The sequence below is a fragment of the Syzygium oleosum genome, unplaced genomic scaffold, assembly GCF_021117445.2.
Source record: "Syzygium oleosum isolate NSW1041296 unplaced genomic scaffold, Sole_v2.1 Sole_v2.03, whole genome shotgun sequence".
Lineage (NCBI taxonomy): Eukaryota > Viridiplantae > Streptophyta > Magnoliopsida > Myrtales > Myrtaceae > Syzygium > Syzygium oleosum.
In genome coordinates, this window is record NW_026607487.1 from 13,645,365 (window position 1) to 13,664,148 (window position 18,784).

Genomic DNA, 18,784 nt, shown 5'->3' on the forward strand with positions numbered 1-18,784 from the left:
AATCCGAATTGGAGACCTTGAGATGCTTTTTCACCCAAACCATTGGAGAAACCGGACATCTTACCTATAAAACCTCGGATAGGTCGATTCTTTTCATCACTACGTCAACTTCACAGCAAGAAAAAAACTGGGGTGAACTTGGGGGTTGATTCGCTAAAGATGATATTTCACAACACAAAATAGAAACTGGAATTGGTAATGGGAAATAGTTTTCCATTTTATACGTGCCCAACTACGTAACAATCCTTTGAGCTCGGAATAGAATGCAATGTTGTCGTCCATTTTTTGAGAAAAGTAAATAACGATGAAACGCCTTTTCATTGTTTAAAGTATACTTATTTAGCTTAGCAGTTGAGCTCAAGACGCATATGTTGAAATGTTAGGTTAGTTTTTTTGTTCTTTTTTTTTTTCAAAATCAGTATACAATCTTTTCCGTGTTCTTGGTGGAGCTGCAGTGATGGGCTCGTCAATCTTGGATTTTCAAAATGCAGATGATGCGGAGTAATTATGGATCAAATAGAACATTTCTAAATGGGTGTAAGAGTCTTATAATAACGTTGATGAGAGGTTCTTAAGGCTAATCGCCCCACTCCATCATTTTACTTGCAAAAAAAAATTGAGACAATGCAAATATTTAATGCACAAATACAACGCTCACATAAAAAGTCCGTTGGGCCCAAATCTCAAAGCAACAGAAGAAACTCAAGTCCCCAAGCGAGCGAAGCCCAAGAGGCAATACATGAACAGCACTCTCGGCCTGTCAAGTTGCTGTTTTTTTACTTTGCCTCTGATGATATCTTCTGTTTCTTTCCCGCTCCTCAGTAGTTAAAACATTTTTTTTTTGGGGTCTGAATTACTTAAAACGGTAAATCGCCTCATTTTGGATTAGAGGTGATCATTAGACGGGGTCGGATCGAAAGGGTCAAAGATGGACGTGCCGATCTTACTCATTTAAGAGTATTGCTCAAACTCGTCCATTTACCTCTTAGGCCTTGACGGGTCGTTCGTCGTTTGATCACCTCTATTTCAAACCTTTACTCCTCTTTCTCACTCTTGGAAAGAACATTGCCTTGGTAAGGACATCTGAGTAGGAGGTGTACTTCTTCCTTTCCTTCAAATGAAAAGCATTCATAGATGGAAATAGTTCAAACCAGCATATTCAATATCACCTAATTTGGGCTTCATAGATCTGGTGAATCACGTTCGTTTGATTTTGCGAGACTTACGTTAGACTCATGGGATCAATCTCTTTGATTGACTGCTCAATGTTCATCCAATTTCAGACTAGGTTTTCCCCAACAATAGAGACTCACATCTCTGCAATGTCCATGCGAAAATCGACTGCATGCAGTCCTTAGGTAGTCTACATATGGTGGGATGCCATAGAAAAACATGGAAAATATGGTGAGATCGGCTTCTCTCTTAGCAAGCAATAGCACAGGGCAATGTCGATTCTTGTTATGAAAGGTACGAACTAGTCATATCTCCTGCATTTGCTGAAGGTATTTCCCGGCTTGCACTCGATATTTAGAAGAAAGATGAATCTCCATGGTGAATGTTTAATTCGATTAATGACCACTTCAGCGTCTAATTCGATTTTGAAGAGTTTTATCATGAGTTCATCAAATCCCTGACTCGCTTAGGATCTCGTTCCTCGTCCCATCATGTTTCCAACCGTGTAGGTTTTTCGTAATTATATCTCAAGTGGAAGAACGATTTAGCCTGTGATGTTTTGGGTTCCATTCTGGATCCAAAACAGGCAATGTCGATGAAAGCGAGGATTAGGTTTTCTTAAACGATGTTAATAGAGCAATCATGCAAAATGATGTTTTTGGGGATCTGTATACAAATTCAGCTGAGTGTTTCACCATCTTGTCCTAATAAAGGAGTGAGAATTCATCTGTTGATGACTTTGGGACGCTTCAGATGGGACCACATTTGTCTTCCGATTGAAAGTTGCTTCTTTCTTCTCATTAACTTGATACGTTTTGGAAACTTATAATCTCGATCTATAATTAATGCTTAGGTATCATAATGGCACTCTACAACAAATTCTCCAAAATAAGATGCGTAGGTAATAGTCGAGATTTTTCTTGCTTTCTTTATAACGTCGGATGTTTGAGTCTCTTGTTGAGCCCGATTAGCTGCATCAGGGCTGCGGCCAATCCCATGCTCCGTCGCAACCAGCTAATTATCAATAGTCAATACCAAAGGGCATGTAGTCATATGCTTAAGTAACTCCCTTTCGGTGGGATTAGATGGAGCTTTTGAAAACGTGATCGCACTTCTTAAGTGGTAAAGTGATGTCAAGTCTTAACCTACTCGACGATTTCTACTGGTACGTAGCGTTGAAGATGGTTGGCACACTTTCTGCCTCTTGCAACCATGGCGAGCATAAATGTGGCCACAATCAATCGCCAATGAGCTAAAACAAGAGCGAGGACTTGCACGTATAAATCAGTCTGTCATGAACCAGGCCCAAGGTACTTCCAAATGGAGTAGCTGGTTGCCAAATTCCATCCACGCTGGCAACAATATTGAACATACATGTCATGTGAACCACAACTTTGCAAGACAAACTGTATTGAACTGTATTGTTAATGTGCGCGATTCACAATATTCTTTCTCATGTGACAAGAACTCCTCGCCGTGGAACTATAGGGTGCTGATATATCACCATCACATGATGGAACAGGCATTGGGGTTCTCGTCGCTGAAGAGCGTGACTAACCGCTCGTCGGTGGCGTTTGGGTTGGGTAGGGCTTGGGCCACGTTCTTGACGTAACCAGCGGGCGCCTTCTTGTCATAAGCCTGAGCCACGTATGGGTAGGCCACCAAGTTGTAAGGGATGTAGGGCCATAGCTCCGCCTTCTTTCCCGTGCTCTTCACCCTCTTCAAGACCTTGCTTGGCTCCACATGCCCCCGAACCGTCACCCGGCTTTGCTTCCTGGTCACCTCCACCGATTTCACTCCTGGAAAATGGACCGGGCCAAAACTCAAACTCAAGTCGTTAGGAGCTGATTTCACAATCTATATCTAACATCTACTAGATAGATCTAAAAGTATAAGGTCCGGGGATGTCTTGATTGATCTTATGACTGATAAAATGTAAATGAAAACTCATAATCATATACCAAAATGAGTGATGAACTAGATTATCATTGTGGCTGATTAGCAAATTTGTGAAAGAAGTGTACAAAATCAAGCCATCACAGTACGGTTCATACCTTTTTTCCGCTCTCTTCCGCATCATGTCACGTGCTATTTAGAAATGAAATTTCTAGATCTAATCATGGGGCCTGGCGGCCCACTGGCCCATCAGGGCCAAATGGGCTTGAAGGGTAATTTTTAGATGGGCTTGGGCAAGGCTGTTTAGTTATAAAACCCGGCCCATCCCAAAAATTCCATACATAAATTTTTGTTATGGACAAGGCTAAAGAACAAATTAGACCCGACCCAAGAACCCAGCTCGATGCACACCCTCCAATAATCACCGGTGCTACTAATTATGTGGTTTTTTCGTTAATTTGGTTTGGATGTCTGCGACAAGGTTATCATACTATCGTGGTTTTTATGATACCTACAAGTATACGGATACTCTGCTAGGGTTCACTTGTATGGCATTTCCAACTTCAAGAAGTGATGGGATCGAAGAAAGTGAAAAAAAAATATTCAAACAGCTAGGGAACGTAGCCGTGGCCCCATAGGATGGCCCCTACGTTTTAGTTCAAATTCACGATACAAAGAGACATGAAGGCATACCTATGTTGCCAGTTTGCCAGTAGCATTAGGATCCATAAGATCACATTTTGATGATTAAAGAAGGAGACTCATATATAAAGTCGTTGACCTACTTAAATGCTCAATCAACTCATTTAGTAAACAAAATTCCATAAAAATGTTTTGGCACATTGAGCACTACTTAAATGCTCATTCAACTCATTGGGACAAACAAAGGATTTCCAAACATCGAGGGACTCATCAGGACAAGAAACTATGGCTCTAGTTACTGCGCAGTATTTATGATGCTAGGGTTTCCAGGAGGAGGTGGATGAAGAGAGGAATTGGGTCAAAAGTGATATTAATGTCTTCTTCAGCTTTTTGCTTTACCTTGTGGACGCTCAGAGGTTCTCTTCTTCCATAACTACTGTGTCATGAATCTGTCATTACTCCTGTTTTTCATAACAAGAAAGTCTACCCAGCTCAACTTAAGTCAAATGAATTCTGGGTCAATAAAACACTTCATATATTTTCCATGATATCTCATCTTGCAGTAACAAGATTAAACTGCGCGAAATCGGTTGCCAAAAACCAGAATGTAAAGCATATAAATGATCACGCTGCCAATGATCAGCCCAACATGTGAGCTCTATAGTGCCAGTTGAGATACGTATTTGGTACCTTTCATGGACGAAACAGCGCTTTTCACTCTCCTCTCGCAGCCATCGCAGTCCATTTTCACCTTGATTTCAACCGTCTGAAGAGGGAAGAAAAAAATGAAAGAGAACTGTTGAAGCTAAAAACCCTCCTACTATGCACGAGAACTCCTACAACTACAAGCTGAAATCTCTCTGTGGTTTTCTTCTTTCGTTGTGTGGGTGGACAGAGAAAGAAAGTGAGTACCTGCATCGGCTTGCGCTTCTTTCTTGTGGTAGAAATGGTGCAAAAATCTGATAAAAAATCAAGAGCCCCCATCTTCTTCTCCCCTTCTAGTTTATGCAATCACACGGTGCAAACTCCGGGCACAAATAAACGCAGAGAGAGAGAGAGAGAGAGAGAGAGAGAGAGAGAGAGAGCGAAGTTAAGAAGTCCGCAAGGACACGAAAACCAAGTTATCTGTTCATATTAAACCACGGTCTTCTTCGTGTCTTTTTATAGGCATGTATATTTAATGTCTTCAAATCATGCTACGTAATCAATGAGATATAAATCACAAGTTCGATTACCGCATGTTGTAGTTGTTGACAATAAGTGTGTGTACTACCAATTAGGTCTCGTTAATGATAACCCTGACATATAATTCACTAGTCAATTATACTTAATTAGGGAAAGTTTTAATTTTCAAAACACTGATTACACGCATTTCAAAATAGTTAATGCATTGAAAACTGTAATATTTCCTCAATTACTTAACAAATGTCTCATAGGCATTCGTTGACCAATAGCTTTAAATATTAGGATTTGGTATTTGTTAAACACCCTTATAAAGAAAGTCCATCATTTCCAATGCACTGTCTTTCTCTTATTATGTGTTGTCGTTATATTGAAAATGAAAACATTCCCTTATTAAAGTATGGTTAACAAATATCTCGGGCCACTTATTAATAAGATCCTAAATAACATTATTGGGCACGTACGGACATCCGAAAATTTAGTGGAAATAGTTTCTTCCACTAGTTGTGGGCCAAAATTATGAGATGCCATGTTCTCGCAATCTTAATAGATGCCATGACACCTCGATTGGGGCATGTGATTTGGCTGGCATAAAGTAAGTTGGAGCAAAGTTAGGAGATCATGGTACTTCTCAAAGTTCCAAATTTCTGATATTGGGAGGAACAATACCGCCATTTTTGGACCAAAACATTGGGAATGCATGTTCGAGACGTAATTCACGAGGGCCACTCTAACCAAAGTCGATCATTAAACGTGAAAGATTATTACTAGCTGCGATCGCATCATCATCGGGGTCTATTCTTCCCCTTAAATACTCTTGGAATTTCCCTCATGTTGCTTTATGTACGCCCCAAATTTTTGTGGTGGCCGTTCTTTGAAGCGATGAAGATAGCGAGCCTTCGTGGACGAAGACTCGAAGAAAGAGTAGCATGTAATCAATGACATTGGCCCATATAAGACTTACCATTATTGTGCGATGCAATGAATATGCCCTAAAACGATGTTTAGCTTCCCATCTTACCACCAAACTCATTCCATTTGTATCAGAACAAGTAGAGCCAGCACAAAAGGGCAAAGTCGTCGGTCCACTCAATCTTGAGGACAGACCATATCGATCACGTATTTCGAGAAATAGGAAGGCGTAAATCAAATGTTATACGGAATAATGTCAACCTTGTATTTTCCCTATATGGGTTTTCTGTCTGCTGCATGAACGGTTGATGATTCAGGACAACCCTTTCCCCTAGGAATATTGGGTACATGTCGTCGTCGCGACAACATTTGAAGTGGCAAAAGTGGTAATGACCACGACAAAAAGTGTTGATTAATTTGTTTTGTGACGAGTAGTTAATAGTGCCATTCGAGAGACACGGATGGATTTAGTTAAGTATAGAGATCAATGGAAAAAAAAAATGAACCCAAAATAGAAATATAGAGTGATATAGGTTTGGGATGAACATGACCTTAGGTAGGAACCCGTCTAAGGAAACCTAATCCACCGTATCAAACACTTTGTAAGGTCTGCCCACCCATCAGTTCATCGTTAACGAGGATTCGAAGTTAGTCTGGGACATTTTAGTCCTTTTCCATGACTCGAGCATACATATAGTTACCCAACTTATATTTTTTGGACGACCCAACTGGATCATAATGCTTCGTCAAGCCTCTCGAACAATAAGGACCAAATACAAAATTTCCGACTAGATTGGAATAGAATAAGATATAATAAAGGTACTTATTTCTTATACTCAGTTTGTTGAATGATCGACTATAACACTAGATGGAGGCACATATTTTCTGTCTGGGTGTTACATGTTTATTTGATATGATTTAAAAATTAAAAAAAGTGAGAAACAGTAATAGCTCTGCAAGGCAAGGATTGCCGCTCCGTCAAACCGATGATGACATTATAAAACCCGGCCTGCTCAGTATCACGTGAGTCAAACTTCCAAAATGAGTACCCTAAATAATCACACAATGCAGTGACTCATGTAACTCAATAGAGTCACCGTCATTTAATATGAAACTTAATCGAGCACAAGTCACTCAATGGAGCCTTTACATGATCGAGCTATACAAAAAATATAGCCTAAGTAGCTTTTCTATCGAGGCACAAATCAAGTTTGACCTCGTCATAAGGCTTTATTAGGCTTTTAATATTGGGTTTGATTTGATGGTTTGAATATTTTGACCAGTTGAGATGACAAAACTCCAATATTGATGGTTTGAATATTTTGTCGTACTCTCTCAAGAGCTCCATTGTGTAAAGAAGCAGGCATTACAATCCCGAACCAGTTAGGGTTCGGCTAAAAAATTACTAAGTTTAAACTTAGAACTTAACTTGAGCTCTCTCAAGTCCATATCAATTCGCGATTTATGGTTCAAGTTCTTAACATGCAAATCATTTTCATCTAGAAGTCGCCACTAATTAATTTTTGGTGAGTCAATTAGATACCATAGTAAAACAACGGGAGAATTGCCTTACTCCTACAAACCAGAAATTCAATGAGCTCGGGGATTTGATTACATTAGTTTTCCAACTAATGCATTTTTGAAACCTAACCTTATTCAATACAGTCTTCTTATCAATTATGAATCCTAAAGTTCTAATCCTAACCAGGCTAAGTAAACAACAATCAATATATCGGAAGTGTGCAAACAACGGCCAAACATGCCTCTAAACGTCCACATACAAGATCAAATTAAACACGTAATTCAAAATGTACGAACCAAACAATATGCAATCAAATATGACACTAATCACATTGAAAGGCAAGAAAAGGCAATTCCCAAGCCCAATCCTATTTTCTAATTTTCGATATTTTTTAATATTTTTTAAATTTTAAAACATTTTTTAATATTAAAATTATTATATTATATTATATTATATAAAATAAATCAACCCTGGGCATACCCGCCTGAGTCCACCGCTGGACTGGGCTCCGAGCGATCTAAAAAAGGACTAAAAGAAACACCAGGCCGACCCAAACCAAAACCTAGACCTAGAAAAGACTAAGCCTAGGCCCAGCCCACAACCTATTTTCTATTTTCCTAGCCCAGCCCAAAGGAAAAAAAGGAAAAAGAGAGAATTGGGTCAGCCTCCTCACCCAACCTGGCTTGTCACCAGACCGACCCGACTCCTTCTCTGGCCAGCCTTGACCCCTGCTCTACTCGGTCGGGCAAACATGGCGACGCCGCTACCCATGCCAAGATCTTGGCCTCTGGCCAGTCAATTCTCTTGCCCCGGGCCAAGAGCGCGACCTCTACCTAACCAGCTCGACTTCCCCTCATGCCGGCCTACTCGTTCATGGCAATGATGGTGACGACCGAAACGAACGGCGCCGCTCGTGTTGGCCTGGCCGCATGACCACTCCGGTGCTGCCTTGGCCCACCTAGGCCGAGGGCATGGCCTCTGTCTAGGTAGCCACCGCCATTGGCCAAGGCTTGGCTCGGCCTCCTCAGGCCCAAAGCTCGGCCACGACTCGGCTCGACCACACTCAGCCACACTCAACTTCACGTCTGATTTCGACCCAGCCACCCATCGATACTCACCTCAAGGCTAGCACTACCGGGCCGACTTTTAAAACACAAAAAAAAAATGACAACAACAAATGACTAAATGGCCAGCGCCCGGGGCTGCCCACCACAAAAAAAAAAACGTTTAACCAGAACGAGACAATGCACGGACAACTTTGGCTTCAACCAAAAACGAGGATACGAAAATATGTCTCACTACGGCATTTTAACAAATATGTGGTATGAACTAATTGGGAAAGGGGAGGTGAAGAGTTAGATTTCCTACCTTTTCAATGAGACTAAGGGTGGGGACGTCCATTTTCGGATGTGGATTTTGACTCCCATGCTCTATAAAGAGGTATGGCAAAAGTTAGAGAGCGAGTTGAGAGTTAGAGTTGGACGGACCAAAATAAAAAAAATCTAAAAGGAAACTCCTTCGTAGAGTAACTCACTCCCCATAAGCCCATTAACAAACCTTGTTTGCAAGATGCCGATAAAGGAAAGAGAACTATATAAGAGTGCACACGAACGTTCTTATATGCCGCATTAAGATCAAATAAGACTAAATTATACATAATCACGGATACACAAGGCCAAAGAATCATAGCGTCGTCAAACCGAAATCACTAAAAGAACATCATTACAAAGATTTCAACAATTCCGCATTAGAAATTTCTTCCATAGAATTATACCATTCAGTCCAAAATCAAAACTTGCACAGAGCTTCGACTAAAGACAGGAAAAAGATAACAAGAAACTTATGTCCGACTTGCGAATCGCTATAAAAAGAGGTTCAAACAAACCAAATAAATAAATAAATAAATCAAGCAAAAGAAAATAGAGAACAAAGGGCCTTTTTCACCCGAGTGAAACAAGGCGATTTCTTTTGTTGGATCAAGAGAAGTCCCGAGGCACGCAAGAAGAATAGATGAACCCTAAGATTGTCCTAATTGGAATTACATGTTCTACAACGACCGACGAGGAGAAGGCGATTTAGCAAAGTGTACGGAGAAGAGAAAGGGGGAGAGAAAGAGAGAGAGAGAGAGAGAGAGAGTAGAAGAAGGAGAAAAGCAAAGGACGGCCAAAACGACCGCTTGTCTAGCGTTTCGGCATGTAATATTTTCTTCTTCTTTTTAGATCCAACCGGCATTCTACATTTGACATTAAAGCGAGAGAAGGCGAGCACCGAGCAAGACCCAAAAATCCGAGAGCAAAGAGGCCCGAGAAAGCGAGAGCTGGAGAAGCAACGAGCGCCGACCGAGGCCCAACATCTTTAGAACCAAAGGCCCCGAGAAGGCGAGCGCCGGAGCGGCAACGAGAGCCGAGCGAAACCCGAAATCGGAAGCCAGTCCAGTGCAACAAAACGTGTGCAGATTTGTTAAAGAAACGATTTTTTAGACAAGAAAAAACAAGGAGAATCGTATCTTTCGCGCGGAAAGGTCCAGCGGGGCGAGGCTCCACATGTCGCTTCCTGATTGGGCTGGGACCAAGCTGACGTGGAGGGGGCCCCGACCCGTCCAATATTTTCTCGTTTCTTATCCTCAAAAACCTCAAAAAGAGGACACGCGTCTGGCCATGGTGAACTCCAACCCCCCCCCAATTTCCTCTACTAGTCCAAAACGGCGGCGTACCGCAGGCATCTTCCGAAGTTCTTCGAGGGGTGGCCCAATTGAAACTTCCGCTTAACCGAAAGACAGAAAGAAAAAGCTCCGAAAAAAACAAGCAGGTGATATAGCCGAGCTCAGCTCAGTACCACCGGGAAGCGAGCGCGGTTGAAAACATGGCGGGGCTTGGCGCGAAGAAGGTCGGCCAGATTGCGAGCTTCGGCGGGAAGGGCGTCGGCCAGCTCCTGGCGGCCGCCGCGGTGGCGCTCCTCATCCGCCTCTTCTCCGGCCCCGGCCCCGCCCTCCAGCCGGAGGACGACGAGCCCGGGCGCCCCGCCGGCGGCGGCGGCGGCGGCCTCGACGGAGGCGAGCCGCCGGGCGGAGAGGCCCCGGCAGCCGGCGGAGTAGTCCGCCCGGTGACCATACGGTGGCGCAGCATCACGTGCTCCCTCTCCGACAAGTCCTCGGGATCGGTGAGTCGCATGTTCCGGCAGTTTTTAGAGCTCTCGCATGCGCTGAGTGAGTGTGAGAGTTGAGAAAACGACGAAAACAATCTAGGCAGCTGCAGATTTGAGTTGCGTCGCTGGTTCACTCGGCTCGGATTGAGGCGGTATAGTAATGTGTGCCGAATATGAATTGTGCTATCTGCGTTTAATTATATTGATAATCTGGTTTGAGCTTTGATTGTTGTCAGCTCTCTTCTTGAGTGACGATGGGAGTGTGATCGCATCTTCAATCTTTTCACATACGTTGCCGCATTTCATTCGAAACTCTTAGTTAGAATCCCCTTGATTCGTCGATATTAGTTGCTTGTCGGTGCAGTATCCGAGAACTGGAGGCCTTAGGAATTCCGCTGCGGTAGTAAAGGGTGATCCCTCCCTAGAATGGGCTCAAGAGCTTTTTACTTCTTGCTTTGTTGAAAGTGTTGTCTGCTGGAATGCACTTAGATGATTATGTTTTGGTAGATTGACTTAATACAGTGCATGGTGTCGCAGGTGAGATTTTTGCTCAACAATTTGAGTGGAGAGGCGAGACCTGGAAGGTTGCTTGCCATCATGGGACCATCGGGTTCTGGAAAGACCACCTTGCTGAATGTTCTAGCTGGTCAGTTAGTGGCGTCGCCCCGATTGCACTTGTCAGGTCTTTTGGAGTTCAATGGCCAGCCTAGAGCAAATAAACCTTACAAGTATGTAGTCAGTCTCGCGGACGTTTTCACAAGAACTTATAGCAGTTCTCATATTGAAAATCATCATAGTCTCCACTTGGCACAATTGTTGCAGGTTTGCTTATATACGCCAGGATGATCTTTTCTTCTCGCAATTGACTGTGAGGGAGACGCTGTCTCTTGCTGCTGAGCTTCAGCTTCCAGAAGTTTTTTCTGTGGAGGAGAGGGAAAAATATGTGAACAACCTCTTGTTTAAGCTAGGCTTGGTACGAACTACTATGAGATGTTTTCATTGTGCGTGAAACTTAAGCATTTGCGATTCAACGCGTTATCATAAGTGAAATATGAAATTCCAGTCTATCTAGTTCACTGGTGATGAATCTGTTTGCTTTAAATGTCTGAGAATGTATAACAGATAGTTGCTCTGTTTCTCCCTTCTCCTCTTCATGTAGGTCAGTTGTGCTGAAACCAGGGTTGGTGATGCAAAAGTTCGCGGGATAAGTGGCGGCGAAAAGAAACGATTATCCCTTGCATGTGAACTAATTGCAAGCCCATCCGTAATATTTGCGGATGAGCCCACTACAGGTATGAATGCATTCCATGAAATGTTGTTTGTGTTGTGTGAACATTACCTCTCTAACTCTGTGCATATGATGAGCCCGGTACCAAACTAGTGCCCACAAAGTTAAGACATGTGAATGAGTTGTAAGAGGTTGTTTTATTTATATTATCATTATCTTATGATCAGGCATTGTCCTTTTGCAAATAATGCATGCGTATCTCATCACACCGATTCAAATAGCAGCATTGTTTTAGACGTTGTAGCTTTTGCCTTAACATTTTTCAAAGTAAGAGAAATGGCTGAACATGCGTAGTCATATTTTTTTATGCCTTGAGCTTTTTCTACTTCAAGCATTGTCTGATTACGGCAAATATGCACTTGACATGCTATTTTTGTGCAATCTATCTGATTCTGACGTATAAACCATCCACGATTGTCAAACATTAATTAGTCTTTGACTTCTATTCTATTGGTTCCTTCATCTCCCTCGTGCTTCTTTCAGGACTTGATGCCTTTCAGGCAGAGAAGGTAATGGAGACCCTTCGACAGCTTGCGGAGGATGGGCACACCGTAATATGTTCGATACACCAACCCAGAGGTTCAGTCTATTATAAATTTGACGACATACTGCTGCTAGCAGAGGGTGTGCTTGTCTATTCGGGTCCTGCACGTGATGAACCTCTGGCATACTTTTCCAAATTTGGGTTTGATTCTAAACCTTGTCTTGCTTGAGTTCTGGTACATTTCTTTGGCTTACAGTTATGATCACTTATAGGACTTGACGAGCACCTGCTTTTATAGCATCATAAGCTGTAGAGTAAAAGATGCAAAGAATGTGTTTGATCTGCACAGCTGCAGCTGTACCAGAACTTAACTGAGAGTTTTAAGCCAAGGGTTCTGTGCTTGGTTGCTTTTTTATTCAGGTCCAAGTAACAAGCTTTGCATTTGACCGCTTAGTTTGCATCTCTTCAGCCTGCTACTTTCCTTTGGGCAGGCAGTAACTGATATCATTGTGGGATGTATGACTTTGCTTTCTTCATAATCTCGGGCCATTTAATAGAACAGTGCTTCCTTCACTAGCGGTCTTTGTATAGTGTGTAAATGGTATAAGTAAAGTCAAGGGCTTTTCTCTGCTCAGCAGAATAAAATTCTCATGTCCCCTTTTATGAACAAGTCAATCCGCTCATCAGCTCTTCTCTCATGCCGCATGATGGAACTTAAGATGTCTAAATTCCATATCTAAAGCCATTTTGTCATTCATTTTATTTTGATATCATATGGGTGTTGTCCCTTGAACCATTATACTCTTCTTCTATTTGCTTGGCAAGCTTTTATCAAGTGAGCTTCCGAGTGGCATTTGGTACTTCTAGAAGCATTGACTGATTGGTCGTTCTTTAAACAGGTATAGCTGCCCGGATCATGTGAATCCTGCTGAATTTTTGGCTGATCTCATATCCATTGACTACAGTTCTGCAGAAAGTGTCTACTCATCTCATAAAAGGATAGATGGTCTTGTTGAATCATTCTCTCAGCAATCATCAGAAATTCTATATGCAACTCCCCTGACCAGAAGGGAGATTTCTAGGAATGGGAAGACACTTGATAAGAGAGCTGCTGTTAGAAGTAAAGGGGGCTGGTGGAGACAATTCTGGTTGCTCCTTAAACGTGCTTGGTTGCAGGTCTTTAAGTCAATGATTAACCGTCCCTCGTTTCTTCTTTGTTTTTCTTTTTATGATTTTCTCCCCCCTGATTTTATTAAGATGAAAGGATTCAAATTGTGCCTGGCAAGCAAGATTATCAATAAAATACGAGCTTGTAGTTCGAATTTTAAGAGCTGCAAAGATAGTTTATTGGAAAGATAACCCAAATTTTGTATTTATCTTACTTCGGTTATCACTGTTCCCAAGCAAGGAAAGCTTTTATTCAACATGTCAGTTTCTTTCCCTCCTCTGTACATACAAATAACAATCTCATAATTTTGAATTCAGATCAACTCTTAACAAGGTACCTTAAGCTAGAGATTGTTAAATACATTAGAAGATTATGTTAGCATCTTAGATGCTAGAGCAAGTATGCTAAGTACTCGATTAATTTATGTTTTCTGCCTCATTATAGTTTGGCATTTTTGAAAATATGAAAAGTAACGATTTCTTGACCAGGCTTCCCGCGATGGACCAACAAATAAAGTTCGGGCAAATATGTCAGTTGCATCAGCCATAATATTTGGCTCAGTTTTTTGGAGAATGGGAAGATCCCAGACATCGATACAAGATAGAATGGGATTGCTTCAGGTAAAGCTGTTATTTTCAGAATGTTCTATCGTATTGGCTTCGAATGGGTTTTTTCCTAGTTAGGGTAAAGGACTCCAAATGATCTAAATTTGACCTTGACCGGTTGATGATTGATATCGAGAGGTGGGCAACTTATACTGGCTGCAATTGATTTAATCTACTTACAAACATATCTTGGTGCTAACTTTTAATTCCCACAGTTGAATTAGACTGCTTGTTGTCTTTCTAAATTTTATCAATTTCTCTCAACATTGTGGTGCATAGAATCATTTATAATCGTAGTTCCTTTTGTTTTACAGTTTACCTGCTGCATACAGCGTGGGACCATCATGTCCATTGCTGTATCAGTAATTGGAGTGCCTTGTGATACACGTTGATATAGGATGATTAGTGTGAACTTGATAAAGAAAGCCATTTCTTAGTCCCTTTTCTTGTAACCTAGATTTTGCCGCTGTAACTTAACAAATGTGAAATGTCAGGTGCCAGAAACTTCAACCAAACGGTTGACACTTCAACAAATCAACTCACTAATGTTATTACTTGATGGCTATTGGATAATCATTTTTTTAATCACTTCCGATTGAGGAGTAGAATGGGGAATGTGGTGTGTAGTCTTTGTCTCTAGGCAGTTGAATGACTGATGAAAGTTGTAAGGGGTGTACTGCCAAACTTATTATGATCAAATGTCCAGACATCGAACAACCTCCACAAATCATAACCTCCAAATATGTTAGCTAAATGGTTTTGTCATGACCATGGGAATTTTATTATTATTAATGGTAACGAGGCTATACCTGTGCGGCTTAGGGAGGACATTTGTGATGTCAAATTGATTGAAGGACTAACAGGGAAAATGCAGCTAAATGTTGCAAATTTAGCTCTGTAATCTCATTTTCCTGAAGTTGCTTAGCTAATAAACCTATAAAATTAACTCTTCAACGTCTGGAATATTTTAAGAGCCTTTAGATCTCAGTCTTCTTGTTCTGTGACAGGTTGCTGCAATTAATACTGCAATGGCTGCACTTACAAAGACTGTGGGGGTGTTTCCAAAGGAACGTGCCATTGTAGATAGAGAGCGGGCAAAGGGATCATATGCACTGGGACCCTATTTACTCTCCAAACTGTTAGCTGAAATTCCAATTGGAGCAGCATTTCCCCTTATGTTTGGTGCCCTTCTGTATCCCATGGCACGTCTTCATCCAAATTTGTGCAGGTATGTTCATCATCATCATCATCATCATCATCATCATAAATTTTCGTTTTTATTTGGGTGGAGTGTTAAGGATATTTCATTTCAATCCCTCCCCTCCTTTTTTCTCCCGTTTCTTCGTCTATCGTCTGGGGAAGGGGTGTAGCTTATCCTCTGTGGATGAACTTTTATTTGATTATCTGAACATGAACATTTGATTTGGGTCACCCACCCATCGGTGGCCGCGTTGGTTTGCGCTCAGTTCCTTTCACGAGAGGTCCTGGGTTCAAACTCGCCCATCGGTGATTTAAGTGGGGGGTCGTGGCGGTGGGATGCTGCGCTAGCCCCCCTCGAGGACTAGTCGGGCATCACCGCTGGTTTGAGCCCTAGCTCGCCGGCCGCGCGGACACCTCGATTATAAAAAAAAAAAACAGTTGATTTGGGTCACGAATTAAAAAACTCTCAACATACTTGACAGAGTGCCTTTTCCATTCATATGGGGGCTTTATGCGGATGTGTAAAGTCCACAGAAAAACTTATCAAACTAGGTTCCTCTAAGGCTTCTCTTTTCAACTGCAAACAAATCCCAGATGTAACTTTTCCGAAGTCATATAATTATCTCAAGTTTCCATCCTCCAACTGTGCTATTGAGGGGTCGGCACTGTAGTACTCTGATATGCTACAGATCGACTAACATCATTGACTCACCTCGCCACTTTATTGAAGAAACTATGTTTTAACGTCTTTTATGGACTTATATGGAGGGACAAGGTGCCCAGTTGGCATTTGAAAGAGGATACCGGTGAAAGGATAACACTTGCACTTCTTTGTCCAAAGTGGATAGGGCTAAGGTAGGTGTAGAATATTCTGAAAAAAAGAAGAAGGTAGGTATAGAATATGGTGAAGGAATTTCCTCAGAAACATTTGGGAGATGCAGCTTTGAACACAGGGTTGTTTTACCTTAAGAAAATTGCTCAAAACACCAAATGCTTTAGCAAGAAAACAAAATGGCACCTGGGTGAGGGGTTGTTGTGGCTCATAGCACTTGTTGCCTGGTTACGAAAAGGATACATTAACATTGACATGGAGACCTTCTTTTCTGGCTCTATTTGGTATTAGTCAAAGACATCTTATACTTTGATTTGTGATGCTTGAAAACCTCGTGCTAAGAAGTGTTACTGACAAGCTTAATTATTGACTCTGAATATGATAAATATGTAACTCTTCAACTTAATATACTAGACAATGTCTCTTTGTGTTTTCTCGATCATCTAAAACTTGAAACAGTATATCTAACTCTTCTAATTCTAACTGAAGCATAGGGAAGTTGAGTGTCAAAAACAAAAAAAAAAACAGAGAGCAGAAGGCTATTGTGTTTTCTTGTATGTCAAAGCACATGCTTGGTCATGTATTTTACCTTTCTTTATCAGTAAGCTTTTCTCTTTTCTTTTTATTTTTTTGGGGTTCTTTTCTGTTATCGGTGGGAGTCTCATCATTGATCGCCAACTATGGCCAAATTGTTTTCTGCTGGAATGTTACTTGCATTTAAAGATCTCTAAAAATCATACGCCTAGAAAACTGCGTACATTTTAAACCTTTTCGTTGCTTCACCTCTCATGTTGGAAGATTCTGACTTTTCAGATTTGGAAAGTTTTGTGGAGTTGTGACAGTGGAATCATTTGCTGCATCTGCAATGGGACTGACAGTTGGGGCAATGGTTCCAACCACTGAAGCAGCAATGGCACTGGGGCCATCCCTAATGACAGTATTCATTGTATTTGGTGGCTATTACGTAAATGCGGATAACACACCAATAATTTTCCGCTGGATTCCTCGTGTCTCTCTTATCAGATGGTAAACACATTATATTTTTCAACTTATGGTTCATTAACAAATGATCTCGATGCATTGATTCACAAATTTGGCTCTGTGCTTTCAGGGCATTTCAGGGGCTTTGCATCAATGAGTTTAGTGGCCTTAAGTTTGAGCATGAGCATTCCTTTGACATACAGACTGGAGAACAGGTAACAGAGCAGTTGAAGTTCTTTTAAAACATCTCATGACCTGTTGTATGTTACATACGGTCATTAAAATTATTTGTTGAGGCTTCGTCTATGATTCACGACATTTAGTCAAGAATGAGGTCATTTTTCAAAGTTTAATGTGTCATGAAAATCTGCATTCGTCTGAGGACCTTTGGCAAGGTACTTTATGTTGGATATTAAACTTGTCCAATCTTCTGATGCACTAGAAATTTGAAATTTTTTATGGGAATTGCTAGTTTGACCATGTATTGAATAGGCGTATGTTGAGCCAAGGGTAGACTTTAATATTTACTCTGCAATTATTTGTTAAGTGTATAAATAATAAATATGTCGAGGAGATGTGCAGATCCTAAGAGGCTAGAAAAAAATAAAATAAGTTCCTTTTTAGTATTCTCTCTGCTTCCTTTCTCACACACACAGCACACAGCCTTCACTTTATGCCGAGTAGAAGAGGGGTTTCACATCTTGAAGTTGCTGATAAATGCTTTGCTCACAACCTTAAATGTGTTATTACTTGGAGGATTTGGATAGCTGCCTTAAATAGCCAAGCTTTGAGGAGAGTACCTTATCCCGTTATGCTTCATTTGCGTGACCCAGTGTTTCTATATTTTGCAGGCACTTGAAAGGCTGTCATTCGGAGGGAGTCGCATTCGGGATACGGTCATAGCTCAAAGCAGAATACTGCTGTTTTGGTATTACACCACTTATGTACTCCTTAAGAAGAACAAACCCAAGTACCAGCAGCTCGAGTACCAACCTCTTCATCAATCTTCCCCACAGCCTGAAGTCTCCAGCCTCGAAAATACCAAGGAAAATCTGCAATTGGAGGCGCCTCCATCCAATGAAGTCGAACTGAATCAGCAGTTTGAATCACCGGCTCTTGACCAAATCCAACCCTTTATCCTAGAAGGTTTGTAGCTAATTGGGCGTTAATGATGTCTCATGCCACATCCAATAATTTATTAACTCATCTCGTACAGGTGCTAATTAGTGGAGATGAGATTGCAATATTGGAGGGCCTCATTCCTGTTCACTGATGTGTCTCTTTTCCGAGGGGGATGAATTTTGCAATCTCATGATAGCGTATCTTCATTTGTAATTATTGCCAAAGACACACTTGATGTTATGCAAGTGATGCAAATATACACATGTTTTGAACTTGGGGCATTTAGCTTAGACCCCGTGGCGCTTTACAGACAAAAGGCTCCTCACCTGAGCTGAGCTGAGACGTCGGAAGGATTGGATATATTTTCTTCTCACCTTCTCGACATTCCATGCGTGGAACGGTATATGTCACTTGTTGATGCTTATCACACCTTTAATGTGGAGATCTTTGGCTTATGTTGGATGGTGAAACTTTCAGACCGTCCGTCGAACTTTCTCTGTTCTATCTACACTCCCTCTCTGTCTCTCTCTCTTTCCCCCCTCATTACGCACGCGCGAGGAGACACATGGTCATTTTTCTGAGTGGGCTAACATTGTTTTCTGAAGCTGCATCTGGATCTCTTTTTCTCCAAGC

General features: G+C 41.5%; 2 protein-coding genes across 3 annotated transcripts in view; one reads left to right on the forward strand and one right to left on the reverse strand.

The window, feature by feature from the left end:
• Positions 1 to 2,566: 2,566 nt before the first annotated feature.
• On the reverse strand, positions 2,567 to 4,835 carry LOC115670828 (heavy metal-associated isoprenylated plant protein 21-like). The gene is made up of 3 exons (XM_030592185.2): positions 4,624 to 4,835; positions 4,402 to 4,477; positions 2,567 to 2,972 (listed from the first exon to the last, which is right to left on the reverse strand). Exons 1-3 carry the CDS (start codon positions 4,693 to 4,695, stop codon positions 2,680 to 2,682), a joined length of 441 nt encoding a protein of 146 aa, XP_030448045.1. The 5' UTR covers positions 4,696 to 4,835; the 3' UTR covers positions 2,567 to 2,679.
• Positions 4,836 to 10,089: 5,254 nt separating this feature from the next.
• Positions 10,090 to 18,784, forward strand: part of LOC115664663 (ABC transporter G family member 7) — a 39,037-nt gene continuing 30,342 nt past the window's right edge. Inside the window, exons 1-12 of one of the 2 annotated variants that reach the window (XM_030586563.2) lie at positions 10,090 to 10,486; positions 11,009 to 11,199; positions 11,294 to 11,444; positions 11,631 to 11,763; positions 12,243 to 12,444; positions 13,143 to 13,419; positions 13,900 to 14,031; positions 15,024 to 15,244; positions 16,862 to 17,074; positions 17,160 to 17,244; positions 17,881 to 18,175; positions 18,246 to 18,641. In XM_030586563.2, coding sequence (XP_030442423.2) covers positions 10,190 to 10,486; positions 11,009 to 11,199; positions 11,294 to 11,444; positions 11,631 to 11,763; positions 12,243 to 12,444; positions 13,143 to 13,419; positions 13,900 to 14,031; positions 15,024 to 15,244; positions 16,862 to 17,074; positions 17,160 to 17,244; positions 17,881 to 18,175; positions 18,246 to 18,256 — 2,208 coding nt within the window. In that variant the 5' untranslated portion in view covers positions 10,090 to 10,189 and the 3' untranslated portion in view covers positions 18,257 to 18,641. Of the gene's footprint in view, positions 10,487 to 11,008; positions 11,200 to 11,293; positions 11,445 to 11,630; positions 11,764 to 12,242; positions 12,445 to 13,142; positions 13,420 to 13,899; positions 14,032 to 15,023; positions 15,245 to 16,861; positions 17,075 to 17,159; positions 17,245 to 17,880; positions 18,176 to 18,245; positions 18,642 to 18,784 lie in introns of those variants that run through there. The other variant, XR_008816014.1, reaches the window with a different exon arrangement.